This window comes from Artemia franciscana, chromosome 7, assembly GCF_032884065.1.
Source record: "Artemia franciscana chromosome 7, ASM3288406v1, whole genome shotgun sequence".
NCBI lineage: Eukaryota > Metazoa > Arthropoda > Branchiopoda > Anostraca > Artemiidae > Artemia > Artemia franciscana.
In genome coordinates this window covers 10,542,566-10,562,136 of record NC_088869.1, presented here as the reverse complement: position 1 = coordinate 10,562,136, position 19,571 = coordinate 10,542,566, and the positions used below count along the sequence as shown (strand labels likewise).

The window sequence follows — 19,571 nt, the reverse complement described above, 5'->3', positions numbered from 1 at the left end:
TGATTTGGGCCTATCACAATCTTGCCAGATTCTAAACCAAAACTTAGCATCGTTGCAAACTTAACTAGAGCCGGATTTTGCGAAAATTCGGGAATTTCTGTTTTCATTCTAACCTTTCTTGTAGGAACTGCTTCTTTTTTAGCTAAGAGGAGCGAGTGAGTAATCTCGGCACATAATATATATGAGTACTTTTGCATCTGTGGAATCAAAATTCAAATTCACTTGGAGTAAATGAAAGGGGATTCGTATCTTCACAAGAAGTGATTTCAGCACCTGATGATACAAAGTAGTATTAATTTTATCTCACTCACTTACGACTGTCCACTAGTCATTCTTGGGTTGAGGCAGAGCTAGTTTTATGCTTAGACATGCTAGTAGGTGTAAGTGATCAGCGAAGACAGCGTCTTTTAGAACAGTTACACTTCCGTTAATATTCTTAGAGCAGGCCGTGTGGTCAATGTTTGAAACGACCCGGAGTTGTGAACGAAGGAGTAATCACTGTCTTTTGGGAGGATGATAAGTTTGTCATCAAAGACGCCGTTTAGAAGCTGACTTCTAGCACACGTGCTGTCAAGCAGGCTGCAGTTGAAGTCCCCCATGACTACGCATTGCAAATCTTTCTGGGTCACAGACTTCAGGAACTTCGCTAGTTCACGAGCTGCATTCATAAACTTTCGCCCCGATTTATCATTTTGTTAGTTTGTAGGAATAAATATACATACATTAAATATGCATATACATTAAAGAATCCAATACTACCGAAAAATATAGCCAAGAAGTGATCATGCGCAAATAACACCTTACTTTCAATATGTGGGCGGCGAATAATCGCCAAGCCACTGGACGGGCGTCCGAAAGACCGGACTTTTGTGGGCTCGAGGTAAAAAGTAAACTCGTGCGAGAACTTTAGAAGAGAATTATTGTGAGAAGAGAGCATATTTTCTTGCATAAACATGTGTCATAATTCAGTCATCACAGTCATAATTCAGTATTTTTGAATTATGGCAAATTTGTTGGGGACTCCTCCGTCCATGTTTCATGACGTAATTTTGACACAGACTGGGGTATTGGAAATTGGACCGCTTCAGCTCACTGGCAATTTTTTTTTATTGTGGGGCATTTGAAGAAATGACAAGTTTGGCGTTTTGATTTTCAGAGGGCGCAAGCTTTAGGGTTTCCACAGGACTGGTTACAGCTCTTGCCCCGACCAGTCGTGTAGAAACCCTATAGCTTGCACCCTCTGCAAATCGAAACGCGACCAGGAAAGACCCTGCAAAATAGGAACCAAAACTAAAAAAATGGAATTTTGATATCAATAGTTACATCAAAAGAATAACTTTTTATGCTTTATTTTAAATATATAAGTTTCATCAAGTTTAGTTTCACCCATCAAAAGTTACGATCCTGAGAAAATTTGCCTTATTTTAGAAAATAGGAGATAAACACCCCTTAAAAGTCATAGAATCTTAACAAAAATCACACCACCATATTCAGCGTATCAGAAAACTCTATTGTAGAAGTTTCAAGCTCCTATCTACAAAAATATGGAACTTTGTATTTTTTGCCAGAAGACAGATCACGGATGCATGTTTATTTGTGTGTGTGTTTTTTTTTCCAGGAGTAATCGTATCGATCCAGTGGTCTTAATATGCTGCGACGAGGGAACAACCCCTTTTATATATGGAATATTTTTTGTCAATTTAAGCTTTAATGTCGCTCCTTACTTGCAGTTAACAAAACTTCTTTTTTTATTTAATTTCACTTAAATAACCAATTCTCTTGTTTATAATTGCCATTCTCTTACTCAAGTGGCTAAAAAGTTCTGCAAATTTAGTTTACCCTTTTCTTAATAATAACCTTTATTTATCAACGTAATACTCCTCAATGAATGAATGAATGACTATTTAAAGCCATTTTTCAGGCCGTATACATACATATATAAGAACAAACTTAATATTTGGGAGAGCAAAATTCAATGACCATTGAAAATTGGATTAACGATTGGTTGTTATACTGTGGTCGTCTTCAGGGAGCAGGGGCTATGTACTTCCAATGAATGGTGTCTTCACTACAAACAAGAGTATGGCTGCTGCTCGTTTCCCAACCCGTAAAAGCATCATTATTTTGCTTAAATAATCAATTCTTGAAATTTCAGTTTCCAATCGAATCCGAAATTTCTCTGTCGAAGTTTTTATCACCGTCCCCTTTGTACGAAATGGGCGGAGAACGATAAATGGTAGCCACATCGTTCTTTACTGAGTCCCCTCATCTGACAAAGGGGGGCACTTGGTTGATGTAATGAACGCTTCTGAATCTTCCAGGCTAGTTAGGGCTCTTGAATCCTACTGATGCAATAAAGTGACATTTCTAAAACGAATATCGTGTAAAATGTTATCTGTTTTCCATTCAATTTGCGCTAAATATCGTGATAGGTTTTGTACAGGACATTTTTTGCTTACTAAGCTTTCATTAGTGTGTACCTTTAACATTTGCCTAGAGTTGCTGTCATTTTAGAATCAATTAATTGTCTTAAATTATACGCTGATATGAAGAAATTATAAAAAATTTTGTGAAGGTAGTCTGGTAAATAATATAAAAATAAAAATAAAAGCACACTAACTGATAAGAGTTATATACCAACTCAAAAGTAAAGTGCCTGAAAAAATTTGCCTCATTTTAGAAAATAGGGGGAAACACCCCTTAAAAGTCATAGAATCTTAACGAAAATTGCTCCATCGGATTCAACATATCAGAGAACCATACTTTAAAAGTTTCAAGTTCCTATCTACAAAAATGTGGAATTTTGTATTTTTTGCCCCAAGACAGATCGCGGAAGCGTGTGTATTTGTTTGTTTTTTATTTTTGTTTTTTTTGTTTGTTTTTTTTTTTACCAGGGGTGATCGTATCGACCCAGTGGTCCTAGAATCTTGCGAGAGGGCTCATTCGAACTGAAATTAAAAGTTCTAGTGCCCTTTCCAGTGACCAAAAAATTGGAGGGCACCTAGGCCGCCTCCCATGCTCTTTATCCCAAAGTCACTGGATCGAAACTCTGAGATGGCCATTTCATTCAGCATAGTCGAAAAACCTAATAACTATGTTTTTGGGAACGACTTACTCCCATACAGTCTCCATGACAGGGGCTGCAAGTTACAAACTTTCACCGGTGTTTACATATGGTAATGGCTGTTTGGAAGTGTGCAGACGGTGTCAGGGAGATTTTTTTTGGTTGGGGCGGGGGAGGTGTTAAGGAAAGTGGTTTATGCGGGGGAAACTTTCCATGGAGGAATTTTTCATGGGAGAAGAGAATTTCAATTAAGGGGGTGCAGGATTTCTTAGCATTTTTCTTAAACAATCAAAAAATAAATATGAAAAGTTTTTCAACTGAAAGTAAGGAGCAGCGTTAAAACTTAAAACGAACAGAAATTAATACGCATATCAGAAGTTCACCTCCTTCTAATAACTTGCTCTTTACGCTAAAGTAATTTTATTAATTTCAACTATTTATTCTACGGCCTTAGTGATTCAGGTATCATTCTTAAGGAATTGGGACAAAATTTAAGCTTTATTGTAAAGAGCGAGGTATTGACGGTGAGGCGAACCATCTCATATACGTAATAATTGCATACGAATATAGAAGTTGATTACGTAAGTTAATTCACAAGTTATGTATATTTTTACTAATAAAAGCATTCGTAAAATATAAAAGTTCTAGTTGCCCTTTTAAGTAACCAAAAAATTGGAAGGGTAACTAGACCAGTTCCCCTGCTCCTTTTTTTTCTCAAAAGCGTCCAATCAAAACTATGAGAAAGCCATTTAGTCAAAAAAAAAAAAAATTAATATAGAAAATTTCGTTTTAGTTATTCATGTGCGGAGAGCAAAATCAAACATGCATTAATTCAAAAACGTTCAGAAATTGAATAAAAAAAAAATTTAACTGAAAGTAAGGAGCCACATTAAAACTTTAAACGAACAGATGTTACTCCGCATTTGAAAGGGGCTGTTCCTTCCTCATCGCTCCGCTTTTTACGCAAGTTTTTTTACTGTTTTGAAAAGTAGAGTTGAGAGAAAGAGTCTAACTTTAGCGTAAAGAGCGGATGCGTTGAGGAGGGAACAGCCCCTTTCACATACGGAGTAATTTCTGTTCGTTTTAAGTTTTCATGTCACTCCTTACTTTTAGTTAAAAACACTTGTTTTTTTTATTCAATTCTTTAAAAATAAATGCAACCAATTGCAATTTTTTTTAATAACGGAAGAATGTTCGAAATGAAACAAAAAGAGTGATTGTGACGATTATAATGAAACCGGACACAGCCAGTTTAAGGTAGTCAGAAAGGATATGCGCAAGTGTAGCACAAATTTGTTCTTTTGCCGTTAATAGGCATACATGCTTATTGATGTTTTTGTTTCAGGTAAGTGTCCTTTATCGTTTAGTCTTATGAGGGCTCATTGTCTTATTTAAAACTGAATTTTAGGTTTTATTTTGAAATCGGGAGTCAAAACTCACTCAAAGAAAGAAATAAACACTTATTTGTTGCCTAAGTGTCCAATATTTTTGTACATTATCGGTTGGGCCATCTTTCAATTTTCTCCGCAGACATTTATTTTTTTTGTGGGGGGGATTACCCTTGTGGAATTTTTCTAGGGGTTTTATTTTCTTGAGCTTTTTTCTTTTAATATAGCGGCAACGTGGGAAAAGTAAGCTAGCTAAGGCCAGATATATAATATTCAGACCAATCTGTAAGGTACAGAATGCAAAATAAACGAAAAATCCAATCGAGTAGAAGTAATCAAACAGTTCGTGGTAACGAACTGTAGTAAGGAGCGACCCGGCTCAATAGAAACCAAAACTCTAAAAAATAGAATTTTGATACCAATAGCTACATCAAAAGAATCGCATTTTAATGCTAATAAATATATAAGTTTCATCAAGTTTAGTCTTATGCACCAAAAGTTACGAGCCTGAGAAAATTTGTGTTATTTTAGAAAATAGGGGTAAACACCCCCTAAAAGTCATAAGATTACACCAACGAAACGAAAATTTTTCTTAACGAAAATTACACCATCAGATTCAGCGTATCAGAGAACCCTACTGTAGAATTTTCAAGCTCCTATCTATAAAAATGTGGAATTTTGTATTTTTTGCCAGAAGGCAGATTACGGATGAGTGTTAATTTTTTTTTCTTTTTCTCAGGGGCGATCGTATCGACAAAATAAATATGAAAAAGTTTTTTTTCAGCTGGAAGTAAGGAGCAGCATTAAAACTTAAAACGAACAGAAGTTATTACCAATAGATAGATAGATAGATAGATAGATAGGTGTATTTCAAAAACCCATTGGCCATATACACACAAAAATATAAATAAATAACAAACAAGCAAGGAAATTAACAATAGTACGAACACGCACAAAAAACAGAATTCAACGCAAAAAGTGCCTAATCTAACTACAAAAGAAATTAGTCATATAAAACTTTTTCTTCTTATTAAGGATTTATCTATATATACTCCCACTCGAAATATTGTGGTTGGGTTACTATGAGGGGCTCACCTCCTCCTAATACCTCGCTCTTTACGCTAAAGTATTTTTAGTAATGTCAACTATTTATTCTACGGCTTTTGTGATTCAGGGGTCATTCTTAATGAATTGGGACAAAATTTAAGATTTAGTGTAAAGAGAGAGGTACTGACGAGGGGTGAACCCTCTCATATGTGCAATAAAAACATGAGAATAAAAAACTCTTTACGTAAGCTAGTTTATAAGTTACGTATATCTTTTACTAATAAAAAGATTCGTAAAAAATTAAAAGTTCTAGTTGCCTTTTTAATTAACCAGAAAATTGGACGCCCCGCTCTTTACGCTAAAGTTTTTCACTATTTTAAAAAGTAGAGCTGAAAGAAAGAGTCGAACTTTAGCATAAAGAACGAGGCGTTAAGGAGGTAACAGCCCCTTTCATATACGGAGTAATTTCTGTTCGTTTCAAGTTTTAATGTCGCTCCTTACTTTCAGTTAAAAAAATTTGTTTTTTTTAATTTAATTTTCACAAGTATGAGTAGGGTCATGGCTCTTTTAAAACCATCCTTGAGGCTTAAGTACCAACACGGCCTTAATAAAAAAAGTTTCATAAGAAGTAAAATAAAATACGTTAGTTCTGAAGAAAAGAAAAAGTGTCACAAAAAACAATGTAGCATTTAATTCAGTGAGCCTCGAGGGCTCAATATATAATCTAAACAAGAAAAAAAATATACATGTGTTATGTGTTACCTAAGAAATATATAGTTATTTGTTGCCTAAGTGCTCAATATGATTCTTAATTATCGGCTGGGGAATTTTTATTTGCCAGTAACACAAGAAGTGGCCATGTCATCCATGTTGCCGGATCAGCAAAAGCGGCTGGTATTGGTATAAGAGCTTGTGAACTCAGATTAAGTTTTCCTGTCTTTGCATAAGAGTAATATCTAATAAATATGCTTTTGATTTGTGGAATGAGCTTTAATTTGTCATTCATTAAGTCATATGGTGGTGCAATAGGTTCGATGTCGGACTAGTAATACCGAACCCTAAGTAGGAACTGAATTGTGGTAAAGCAGTGCAATGCCGATGCAAAGCTCTTAGTAGTCAAATTCATCCAATACATACCTACATGCCATTCATTGAAAAACTTTTTAGATTATCTATAGCTATTTCTCCTTTACTTTTCACTTGATGACCAGTTTTTTTATCTTGCAAATTGTTGGAGTAGCTCAGGATTGACAATACTGTTCATGTTTTATCTCTTTGCAGACATAACACCCCTTTAAGCCTCCTAAGGTCTAGACTGCTATTTGCCCTTCATTGAAGTCTCTATGTATTTCAAACAGTGAAAAGTTGCTATTCAAGTTCACAGGAAGAAAAAAAACTTATTTTACGAAAAAAAACTTCTTTTGTGATGAATATATTTGTAACTCTCAAATTAATTTGTTATTTGAAAGAATCACCTCTTTTACCAACAATTTTCATTTGCAGTCCTTTTTTTGGTGTTTTACACCACTAAATGACAATTTTCATCCGAAAAAATGCAAAATACAATCGAAAAAAAATTCTGAGAAAACAATCAGATCAGAAATATGGAACAGCTAATTATCTTCCCTAAATATAAATTTCCTCAATATTCAAAGTAAGGTTGTTAGGACTGTTTGGGGTTTCAGTCCCTTTTCTCTCATTTGTAGAAAAACCTTAATAAGAAAATACAAAAAATTAATTATTTCAAAACGAAAGAAAAAGTAAATCTTAAAACATTATTAATAAAGTAAAGAGGCAAATAAACCAAACATCATCCCATACTCTATACATGGTTACTGCATCTGGATTTTTTTCTTTTTTTTTATCGATGCTATAGAGTTACAAGATGAGTCATGTCTACCATTTTGAGGGCTATTCACCACCTTCACCAACCTGGTAGAGAAAATTTCCTGGCTAGGGTTACCTACATAGACTTGGTCCTCCCACACTGTTTGATGCAAAATGTGAAAACGGTGCCTCTTTGCGATGACTTCCTCCAGCCTTTAATCAAGACCTTCAATGGATGATTTCGACAGCGCAGCATCTTTAAGGCTAGGGACAAGAGAAAAAAAAATCTATTTTTTTTACTAGAATAGTGCCATTTCTTTAAAAACTTCTAAATTTTGTACTTTATTGACATTTTTTTCTCTCTTGTCCACTCGTATGGAAGTCCCTGCAGGTAACTAACATAAACCATAACTCTTTAATATTATAAACTGAGTAAATTACCTGTTTATTTGGGATCATGAGCATGAATTACAAAAAAAGCTATTTTTGACGATTTGAAACTATCATAAAGGGTTACTTCAGTAAAAATCCCTATAAAAAAACATTTAATATATAATTTATTCAGACTGTTGAAACAAAAACAATACTACTGAAAGTGCGACAAAGTACAAAATTTATAAAAACAAAGTGCAAACCATGCAGACAGCTAATCTAGCTTAAAACATAAATAAAAAACAAAAATTAGTGCATAGATCTGGACAGCAGCAAACTCTAGGTGAAGGTCGTACATTAATATATAGTTTATGCAAACTTACAGAGCGAAAAAATAAGAAAAAACTATAGCAAAACAATAGCAAACGCTAGGAAAAGGTCGTTAGGTCTTCTTCTTTCCTTTTTTGCTTTTTCTTCAAAGCAGTTACAGATAAAGACTGATCTATGTTTATCAACTCTTGAATGATGTCACAAGCCTTTGGTGAAGGTAAGCCATTCTCGGAACATAATACTTTCAGCATTTCATCCAACTGCTTTTCATTCTTCTGCAGTTCTTCAAATCTACACTCTTCATCTTCATAAGCAAAAACCACATATTGGCTATTTGCTTGTCTAGCTCTCCCTTTGCTTTGTATGTTCTGTATTATTGTGAAACAGTTTGAAAATCGAATCACCAATCCACAATCAGGAACATCAGTCCCCTCAAGTATTGATGTCGAAATTATCAAATGACTATCTCCTCTTTTAAATTCTTCGGATATATTTTTCTGCTGTTCTTCCCAGCCCATACCATCGTCACCCATATATCCAACAACAACCAATGGATTTAATTCAGGAAACTCCTTTGATAAGTGCCTCCACAGTTTTCTACATAATTCTCTGGTGTTAACAAACACAATAACTTTAGACCCATTGTAATTTTGGATATGTTTAGAGAGTTCCATCATCTTTGGGGAAATATTCTGATAATTTTGATACCGCACAATGAGATCCTGAACGCCAGGTAACACAGAAGCATTAGTAGTTGATAACATAGCAACTGCTTCTGGAATACTGATGTCTCGGCATATTTCAATTGATCCTAATAAACCAAAAAGCCCTTCAATCTCTTCAGATTTGAAACCATAGGCAGCATAGCTGTCATTAAAAATATTGTCTTTCACAGCCCGTAACTGGCCTTTCACTATGTGCGTGTTCGAGTCAGATAGCATTTGAAATTCTTTTCTATATGCTTGAATTTGTTGAATAAACAAGTTAAACTGAATTTGAGCATCTTGAATGTACGATCGAATTTCGTCGGGTATCTTTAATGTAACAAGACTCTCCTTTCGCTCATGCTTGTATGACAGACAAGGACGATAAATCACAGCCGGTTCTAAATTTTTTAAGATTTTGGGTAAAGAAACGGTGTGACTTTTATTATTCGGAACAAGTGAGGCAGTAAGTCCAAGAATCCGTGGCCTTAATTGTTCTGGACAGCTTCTGACCATTCCTAATATATCTGAAAAAGCATGACCGCCAGAGGCGTGATGACACTCATCTATAACTATGCACGAAAATTCTGTCATATTCAACGTTCCCCTAAAAAAGAACATGTTTTAAATATGGCTGGAACAGGATTGCCTTAGACATGCAAAACGGGGATGAAATAAGATACAACGACAGACTGAACCCTTTTCAGCTTAAAGCAGTCAAGAGAGAAGTAGTATCAGTATAGTAGAATAGGTTAGTAACAGTTGGTATTGTTAGTAGCAGTATTAACCACTGTAGGTGTACATCAAACGAAAACTAAAACCCATAGGTCATTTAAAAGAGTGGAAACTATACCGCTATTCAAAGCTCAAAGTAGTCATCAGAGGAGTAGTATCAATAGAAAATAGGTAGAAACAGTAAACATTAGTAGTATCAGTATAATCATAATAGGTCTAGATCAAACGAAAACTAAAACGAGGTTTTATATTAACATTATTGGTAAGTAGCGATGGTTACCATTACAATATTTGGTATCATTGCCGGTTATCATTACAACAATTGGCGGCAGCAACTAATGGACCTATCAGGAAGACTTTTAGTAAAAGAATCCACATTTTCCGAAAAGATAATTTAATTTAGCATATATAGTAGTCTAGTGTGATTAAATATAAAAATTGCGGCAAACAGAAATGTTTGCCGCTCTTTACGCTAAAGTTTGACTCTTTGTCTTAGCTCTATTTTTAAAACAGTAAGAAACTTTAGCGTAAAGAGCGGGGTGTCTGGATGAGCACTGCTCGTCCATTCATGAGAATGATAGAGATAGTTACATAGTATTCATTCTATTGATTGGACGTATCTCATCCAGTATCATTCTATGGTACTGGGCTAGTATCATTCTATATCGGGACTAGTATCATTCAATTGATTAGACGAGCAGTGCTCATCCAGACAGTGTTTCCACTATGGGGATTTCCCCCCTAAAACGGGGATTTCTTAAGTCTTTTAGAGGCGAGAGTTTTTTTCTAGGAATTTGGGGATTTTCTAGGGATTTTTCCTCTCCCATGGACTTTTAGGGAAATTTTGGGGGGTTTTCCTTTAATTTGTTCATCATCATCATCTTCTTGATCAGAGAAGCAGGATAATTCGATTTAGGATATGTTTCCTTGCGAATTGAACTTGGAATCACAGAGAAGAACTTCTTCAGTTGCTTAAAAAATTTTAACACCACACAGATTTTGGGATGTACAGGAGTCCTAAGTAACAAACTAGCAACAAAGAACAGTTTGAAACAGTTCCATGCTGATATGGGCTTCAAACAATAATTTCAGCTTGGACTGATCTCGATTAATGAAGTCGTATGGTTTGTCATTTTCGGGTTGTGTTTTCATAAGATTATTTGGTAGATAGCATGTCATTTTTTACAGGTCAGATAAATAAAGTTATAATATATTTTGATAGTTTTATAGGGTACGTAGTTGTTCTTACTGTAGTAAATTTTTTTGACAAGCATTGCATGTACGATCCTTTTTCTCCACAGTACTTGTATGATGTTTATGATTTTTGTGTAAAATAAAAAAAAACTTGAACTCGAACTTGTATCCGGCTTTATAAGCACTGACGTGAATAATAGAGGTAGGCTCTAACTATTCGAACACGTCTCTTACCGTTTCATTACCCTAGTTTTTAACAGACAAACAAACTTACAGCCATTTTTTAAAAACAATGGCTCATGTAGGAATGAATGGATTGTGTGTTTTTGGCAATCCTACGTACCCAGGGGAAAATCATGAAGCTTCATACTATAATTGGTAAATTTTTTGTTGTTCATTTTTTTTTACTTACAAATAAAGTGAACATACCACTCGATGTCTTTTTTTATGTTCTTTACAAATATAACAATCCCTTCTGTCACAAATTAAAATTTAAGCACAGTTTAAGCTCTTGAAACCAAAATATTTCTAGTTTTGGGGTATAAACAAAGCTTAAAATATTGGTCTCAGCATTGAACTTCCTGCAGAAGGACTATGTGGAATCAACTAGTGCTTTAGAAATCGATGTGAACAATCGGAAGTTTTAACTTCCCCTTGAAAGCGTTTACTTGGGTCCGAACGGACAAGATTCCCTCTGAACGTCAAGGTCAGATACCGCCGTCCCCCCTGATTCAATCAAAGTAGTTCTAAAAGCTGCACAGGCGTTCCATATCAAAGCAGTAGGCCAGATACAGAAAAGGTTCAATTTCGAAGACGACATTTACAGATATGCTGAAATGGTTGACCCAGTGTCAGCCCAATCAATTCAGCCTGCCTCTCTGCTACCTTTGGTCAGGAAGTATGGAGAGATCCCATGGAACGGAACCAAAACTGAGCAGGAGTGGAGGAGGCAGAGCCTCATCGATATTGAAAACGTCAAAACAATGGATGCCGTGACCTGCTGGTGTTTGGTATTGGTGAAAAAAAATACTGCCGGAACAGAATTTGTATCCTAACCTAAAACCGGCAGTAAAATTTATTTCCACTGTTCCATTTTCAAATGTCAATGTCGAGAGGTTATTCAGTGCTGTAAAAGTAGTAAAAACTGACCGTCAGAATAAATTGAAAACATAAACTTTGCGGGGGATTCTAAAAACAAAATACATTACAGTATTACATTTTCTTTTCTATTTGCTTAATATTATTTGAAGTACATTTGAAGCTATTTGTATTTAGCTGGTGATTAAAAAGCACTTTAAACGGGCTGACAAGACATTCTATTATGGTAGTGATAGCTAGACTTCAATCTAAGAATCCAAAATATGTTACCTTTCAATGGTACGGGTAAAATGAGATAGGGAGAAGTGGTTCAGGGAGTAATTATAAAATGGGAGATTCTTAGGGATTTTGGAACTGAAGATGGGGATTTCTAGGGATTTTTTTAGCTCTTTATTAGGGATTTAAAAAATGAGAAAGTGGAAACACTGCATCCAGACTTCATCCCATTAAGACCAGTGTTGAAAAAGAACTATATTTTGCATTGTTCAGATAGTGATTTCAGTGCTACGTAACATAGAAATATTATATTTTGTAAAAGTACTGGATTTAATTAGTCAGTGACCAAGAAATTTTATTTTTTCATAGCACTTTTAAAGGACTTATTGGAGTGCATCAAGATAACTCCTTTGGGTAAACTGTTTATTGGATAGATAACCAACAACTTGGATTTTTGGTTTATTAGGGGGTCTTAAAAAAACCTCTTGGCAGTAAGTCTGTTTTATACGGCTTTATATGACTAAATTCGCACGGTATCCTCTATGGACCGTCAAAACTATAGACTCCATGAAGATTATATCAGGCGGTTAGATATATTTGGTATATTGTTATGGGTCTTAAAATAAGCAAACCCATCAGCGGCGGCTCATTCTTAACACAGCTCGTGAGAAATATGGCAACAACTGTGTTTGGTCTGATCAAGTGCGTATTTTTGTCCGCTTTTCCAATGAGAATACTCCATGTAGATTATAGTCAATCGAGGACATGTTTTAGTATTTATTAATATCTTCCGTTTTTTCTTTTTCTTTATTTTCCCTTCGTTTTCTTTTATCTTCTTTCCCTTTTCCTGTCTATATTAATGATATTAAATTTGAAAAGTTTTCGTTTTGTGAATTATTTAATCAAATAATTGTGATTTATGAAATGAAGACCTTTTACCTTTGCTAATAATAATAATAACAATTTATTTATAACCCACAAAATACATAAAACGGTGGAGTAAACACACACAAAAAGAAAAAAACAAGAAAAAACATAACAATATAAATAACATAACAGTATAACAACATACAACATAAATAAATTACCTCAATTAGAAAATTGGCCAAAGAGGGTCAAAAACAATCAATCATTTGCTGAGTTTTAAGATATATATCTTCAAATAAGTGTTTCCGTCGCGAGGGTGCATCAATGATGTCAAATTTAGAAACGACTGTATGATTCCAATACCACCGAGGCAAACGCAGCAAATACTTGCAATACTTAAAATATCCTGAGCGTATTTTCTTTGTATCCTTCTTGCGAAGGAGGAAAGCAAAACCAGAAAGATAAAAAAACAGCAGTGGTACAAAAACTAGAATAAAGACAGCATAGTCCTTTTCGGTTATACCGACCACGATTTGGTGAAATTTTTCCGTTAACAACCCGCATACTTTTCAGCACGCTGGACGTAATAGTGGAGCCAGGAGACGAAAGTAACGTGGAAAAAGAGAGACCCAACCATTTAATACTTGCTGAACATGGTATAGTTGAAGAACCCAAGCAAAGAGGTTATGCTGGTGGAGGACTCCCAAACACAAAAACTCACATTTGGAGGCATTAACTGAAAGGCCTACTGTGGATAGTGCGGCTGAAAGCCGGTCAAAGTTGGTAATTAGACTATATTTTGTCCGGCTAAGAAGCAGAACATCATCAGCATATGCAATGTGACTAATGCCTAAATTATCATTGTAAAACATTGACGGTTGAAGACGTTGGAGACACGAAGCTAAAACACATTTAAATATGCTCAGGATAACACGGCACCTTGCCTAACGCCTTTTTTAACAGGAATATACTCCCCTACAGTACAATTCCACTTCACCCTAACTGAGGAATTAGCATACCAATACTTAGGCACGGAAACAATAGAAAATTTTAACACCTAAGGCTGCTAAAGAAAACAAAGCATTTGAATGAATTACATTATCAAAAGCACTAGATATGTCAACATTCAAACAATACAGGGGACTTTTTTGACCAAAAGCTTGTTTCATTAGCCGACCCACAATATGGTGAGCTTGAACGCAGCCCATACCTTTTCTAAAACCAAGCTGGAAGGACGTAAAATTGCAATTGGAGTTAATGGCCGGTAGCACTACATATTCAAATAGCTAACTAACAAAACAAGACACAGTGATAGGACGGTAATTAGAGCAAGCACTGGGGTCCTTACCCCTCTTAACTATGGGAGATATATAACCGGACAAAACACTGGCACAACGGACTGTGCCAAACACATCTGAAACAATAACTGCAGATGCTTCAGCAGTTCAGCACAATCATTAGCAAAAGACGTGAAGCAAAGACCATCACTATCAAGAGACTCAGACTTATTCACTTGCTTAAGAGCTCGGAGTATAATACCAGATTCCACCCAAACACTTCAGATTGGTCGATACGAATTGGGAGGATTGAGTTGACAAGCTTTGTAAAATGAGTCTGGAGATTAACATTAAATGAAAGCAAAATATTTTTATAATGAGAAACAAAGTCACATAGCCGTTGAGACGAACTAACTGGAGTTGAACACTTCACACTGTTCATAACACGATCCCAGGATTTCTTGTCACAAGGATCACCCCAGGCATTCAGTCTCGCTCTACGCAGGGAATATTTGTACTCTCGGTTGGTTTTCTGTTTTATTTGATGCACTGAACCAGAAGGAGGACGATCACAGGTTATCCACATACGGAGCCAGAACATAGCTTTTTGCTTAGCCATCTACACTTTAGGATCAACTTTCCAAAGGGATTGCGAGTACCCGGGTGCGAGTAGCAGACTTGAGACAGAACACTATTTGCTGATAATACGAGTTGATATCTATCCGAGTTTAAGTTGTACATACAGATGTTTGCAATAAGTGGAAAGGCACTTTAATAGATGATAATAACTGGGACAATGTCAATACATAAGGTGGAACATTTGTATTTTCCCAATTTTACGTTGAGAACCACTTGGGAGAGTTACGTTGCACAGAGGCCATAGAGCAAGATAGTTGGCACGTGATTGGTAAATGATCGTCGTCAATTTTAGAGTCACATGAACTATTGATCAAAGTATATTTGAATCTGACACTATTACATGATCAAGGTTGTAAGTAAATAGAAGTAAATAGAAGATCTTTATCAGCAAGATGAAGTCCTTCGGGTAGTGAATCGATAAAGATTTCAGATAAGTCAGAATTAGATAAGAAGTCAGTGTTCATGTCGCCGGCGAGAACCCATTTGGCATTTTGTTTTGAAAGGTCGCTAAGTAGTGTTAGTAGGCGATTACATGCTTGTGAAAAAAATAGACAATGACTGCACAGTCTTTTTATTACAGGGGAAATAAATGTTTATAAATGCGGTATCACCACATTTTATTACTAAGATGTTAGCGTCACTTTGCAATAATATCGGCTGAGTCTTGTGTCTGAAATAGATGGCCAGACCTCCTGATGGTCTACCATGGGTTTTCTGGGTGGCTCTCAAGAAGGTATAATGGGTCCAAAAATGCTTTAGGCTATCAACATTCACTTTAGAGAGAAGGTGCTCCTGTAAAACACAATATCATTTTCAAGCAGCTAACTAATCAGTAGATCCTTGTCTTTTGTACCATTAATATTAAGGGACATAAAGCTAAACGGAGTTTGGGTATTCATTTATTAGCATTGTTGAGAGCCGATCGGAGAACTTTGCATTTCAGACTAAAACTTACGTGTTCCATAGTGCAATTTGCACATTTTGGCGAGGATTGGCAAGGGTTTTCCTTGGAATCCATGTGGGCCAGAACATCTGGAACACTTGGGATGTGCTGGTGAGCAGGGACAAGCTCCAATCAGGTGATCGGTACTTTGACAGCGAAAACATCGACGCGGAATGGATTGAAATGGCTTACCGCAAAAAATTTCGTACCCAATACGGATTCCCGACTCCAGTACCGCGTTCAGAGCGGCTTTGTCGATAAACTCAAAGCGAAAAATGCGAGAATCGCCGATTTAACTCGCACTAATAAGTCCCTCTACTGAGGCCTCTAAATCAGCTCTTGAACAGTTATGGGGTATTTCACAGACAACTGCTAAAGGCTTTTTATCAATTCCTTTGGTTTCAACGTATGGAATGGAGCTAGTAACAGCTGCAGCCAGCTTGTCTGCTGAGCGCTTATCATGTACCATCAAAACCCAGCTTCTGCTGTGTGGCTTAGATTTCAGAGTCACGATCCCGTCATGACCATCCAACGTTTCGAGCTTCTTCATGCGAAGGATAGGGTCGCTGAGCTCCGGGGGTGGGTTTCTTACAACGACAGAGTAGGACGGTTTTTTCGTATTTTGAGTAAGGGCTACAAGCTTAGACTGTCCCTCAGTAACCTTGGGACAATTGAAGAGATTTATGTATGATCTACTTCGTATTTTTGTTACTGACCTGTTTGCACAACATATTGCGTCAGTTTGGAATCTTAATCCTTTGCTATTTGAAAATGACTTTACTTGGTGGTCTCATGAGTACATTATTGCAATGGAGCCTTATCGTTATTAAATCAAAACAAGAGTTAAGATCTCATATGGCACTTGTGATGATGTCGGAAGAGCAAAGAGCCAAGAGCTAATATGGTATGAGCTCTAGAAAAATTCTAAAAATCGATTGCTTTAAAAGGAAAGTCAGAGGCTCAGATCCGATCACCCACTCGTAAGTTAAAAATACCTAAATTTTTCCATTTTTCCTCTCCCTTCAGCCCCCCAAATGGTCGAATCGGGGAAATAAACTTTATACAGTCAATTTGTACAGCTCCCTGAAATATCTACCAATTTTCATCGTCCTAGCACGTCCAGAAGCACAAAACTCGCCAAAGCACTGAACCCCATCTCCTAACTCCCCCAAAGAGAGCGGATCCCGGTTACTTCAATCACGTATCTACGACAATAATAAGCATTTTCCAAAATTTCCTGTTTCCCCCTCCAACTCTCCCCAATGTCAACAGATATGATCAGGATTTGAAATAAGAGCTCTGAGAGATAAGTTCCTTCTAAATATCAAATTTCATTAAGATCTGGTCACCCGTTCTTAAGTTAAAAATACCTCAATTTTTCTAATTTTTCCAAATAACATCCCCCAAAGAGAACAGATCCGAACCAATTATGTCAATCTCGTATCCATAACTTGTAATTATTCTTCCCATCAAGTTTCATCCCAATCTCTCCATTCTAAGCGTTTTCCAAGATTTCTGCTTCCCCCTCCATCCCCCTATGTCCCTGGATCCAATTCGAATTGAAAATGGAGCATCCGAGACATAAGATTCTTCTATATATCAAGTTTCATTAAGATCCGATCACCCCTTCGTAAGATACCTCGATTTTCACATTTTCCAAGAATCCGGGTTTCCCTTTCCAACTTCCTTCAATGTCACCGGATCTGGTCAGAATTTGAAATGGGAGTTTTAAAGCACAAGATCCTTCTAGATATTAAATTTCATCAAGATCTGATCACCTGTTCGTAACTTACAAATACCTCATTTTTTCTAATAATTCCGAATTACTCTCCCCCCCCCCCCCAACTTCACCAAAGAGAGCGGTTCTGGTCCGGTTATGTCAGTCACCTATCTTGGCCTTGTGCTTATTCTTTCCACATTGTTTCATCTTGATCTCTCCACTTTAAGCGTTTTCCAAGATTTCCGATCCCCCCCTAATATCACTGGATCCGGTCGGGATTCAAAATAAAAGATCTGAGTTTCAAAGTCCTTCTAAATATGAAATTTCATTACGATACGATCGCTCTTTCGTAAGTTAAAAATACATATTTTTTCTAATTTTATAGAATTAACCCCCCCCCCAACTCCCCCAAAGAGAGCAGATCCGTTCCGGTTATGTCAATTCCATATCTAGGACTTGTACTTATTTTTTCCCACCAAGTTTCGTCCCGATCCCTCCACTCTAAGAGTTTTCCAAGATTTGAGGTTCCGCCCCCCAAATTCCCCTTCACCGGAGCCGGTAGGGATTTAAAATAAGAGCTCTAAGACATGATATCCTTTCAAACATCAGATTTCATTAAGATCCGAACACTCCTTCGTAAGTTAAAAATACCTCATTTTTTAATTTAATTAAAAAAAATCTCTTTTGGTATTTGACCAGTCAACAACTAACTGAATTTAAGCCGGAATAACTCTGTACCTGTTTGGAATAAATAATGAGTGAAATACTTTTGAACTTGTAATTGAAACTTGTTAGATAAATTTACAAACTTGTATATGGTTACGGGTTAAGGATTATTTGTGGATTGTGGCTGTGAGTTAGTATTCAGCAGTACTATCATCTGAGTCGTGCATTGAAATATTCAGATTACTTGCAAATCGCTGGATTACTTGCCCCACTCAAAGATAAGTTATTATTTATTCTCATTGCATTCATTTGGCCAGTGTGGATCATTTCATGATTGTGCTTATTGAGAACTTCTCTGTGGATATACCTTTTTTGCTTAGTTGTTTTTGGACTGATACCGAGTCGTGAGTGAAATTTGCTTATCATGGACAATTGGAATACCAGTACGCTTTACTATTGCCCAGTTTTGAATTTTCCTCAGCACAATCTCGATGAGGGGTTGGACCATCAGTCGATTGTGAAAAAAGCTAGTGATTTTTTCCCGTATGAAGATGTTCTTGGCGCTAAGAAACTTTTATATAGCAAGTGCTTCCCAGATGAGCCTATACCTCGTCGTTCGGGACCCAGTGCTAAGAATAGTTCATTGTCGGACATTATCGCTACTCTGCAGAAAATATTGATATTCCAGAGTTCGTGATCGAATCCCTCTCTGAAGTCCCTAGCATTCCAGCGTCAGCTTATTCTATCTTTACCGCCAAAGTCAAAAAGTTCCTGGATCAGCTAAAATCGCTTGCTCACCTCAATAGTCCAGCAACGTCTATAAATAGTTCTTTGGTCTCGGATAGTAAGGGTACCAATTGCAAACCCTCGTACGCCGTCGTTCTTAAATATCCGCCTCCAGAACTAAGAGACCCCGTTTCTCGCAAGGAAAAGCTTGATTCTTTCGCCGGACATGACGGAATTATGTTGGTAAAGTCCGATCCGGCAAGGAAAAGATGGGTTGTTGTTACGCGGGATAAAGTTTCCGCCAATTCTCTTGCCGCATCTGCTGTTGCGAGCTATCCAAATATTCTTGCTAAAGTGATTGATCGCAAACCTCTTGGAGTAATTAGGGGACTTCCCGATAGTGTTTCTAGCAGTATACTCATCTCCACTATTCCTGGTCTTGTTGAGGCCAGCCGGATCGGCTCTTCTCATACATTTCGTTTGGAGTTCCTTGATTCCGCTGCGCTAAAATCTGCCATTACTACAGGTCTGCGCTTGGGTTACGAGTCTTTTAAGATATCGGAATACAAAGAACTGCCCAGACGGTGTCTTAGATGCCAAAGTATCCATCATTCGTTAGCTCACTGCCCATGTGCCCCGAATGAGATGAAGTGCTCTAAATGTTCTGGATGCCATTCCAATACTAAAGATAATCCTTGCTTAGAGGCTCCGAAATGTGCCAACTGCGGCCAAGCTCATGTTTCCTATAATATGAATTG

The 19,571-nt window shown here is 36.7% G+C and overlaps 1 protein-coding gene across 1 annotated transcript; it reads right to left on the bottom strand.

Annotated features, from left to right (window-relative positions):
- Positions 1-7,754: 7,754 nt before the first annotated feature.
- On the bottom strand, positions 7,755-9,617 carry LOC136028827 (uncharacterized). Its single transcript, XM_065706753.1, has one exon. The coding sequence runs from the start codon at positions 9,351-9,353 to the stop codon at positions 8,127-8,129; it is 1,227 nt and encodes a 408-aa protein (XP_065562825.1). The 5' UTR covers positions 9,354-9,617; the 3' UTR covers positions 7,755-8,126.
- Between the last annotated feature and the right edge of the window lie 9,954 nt (positions 9,618-19,571).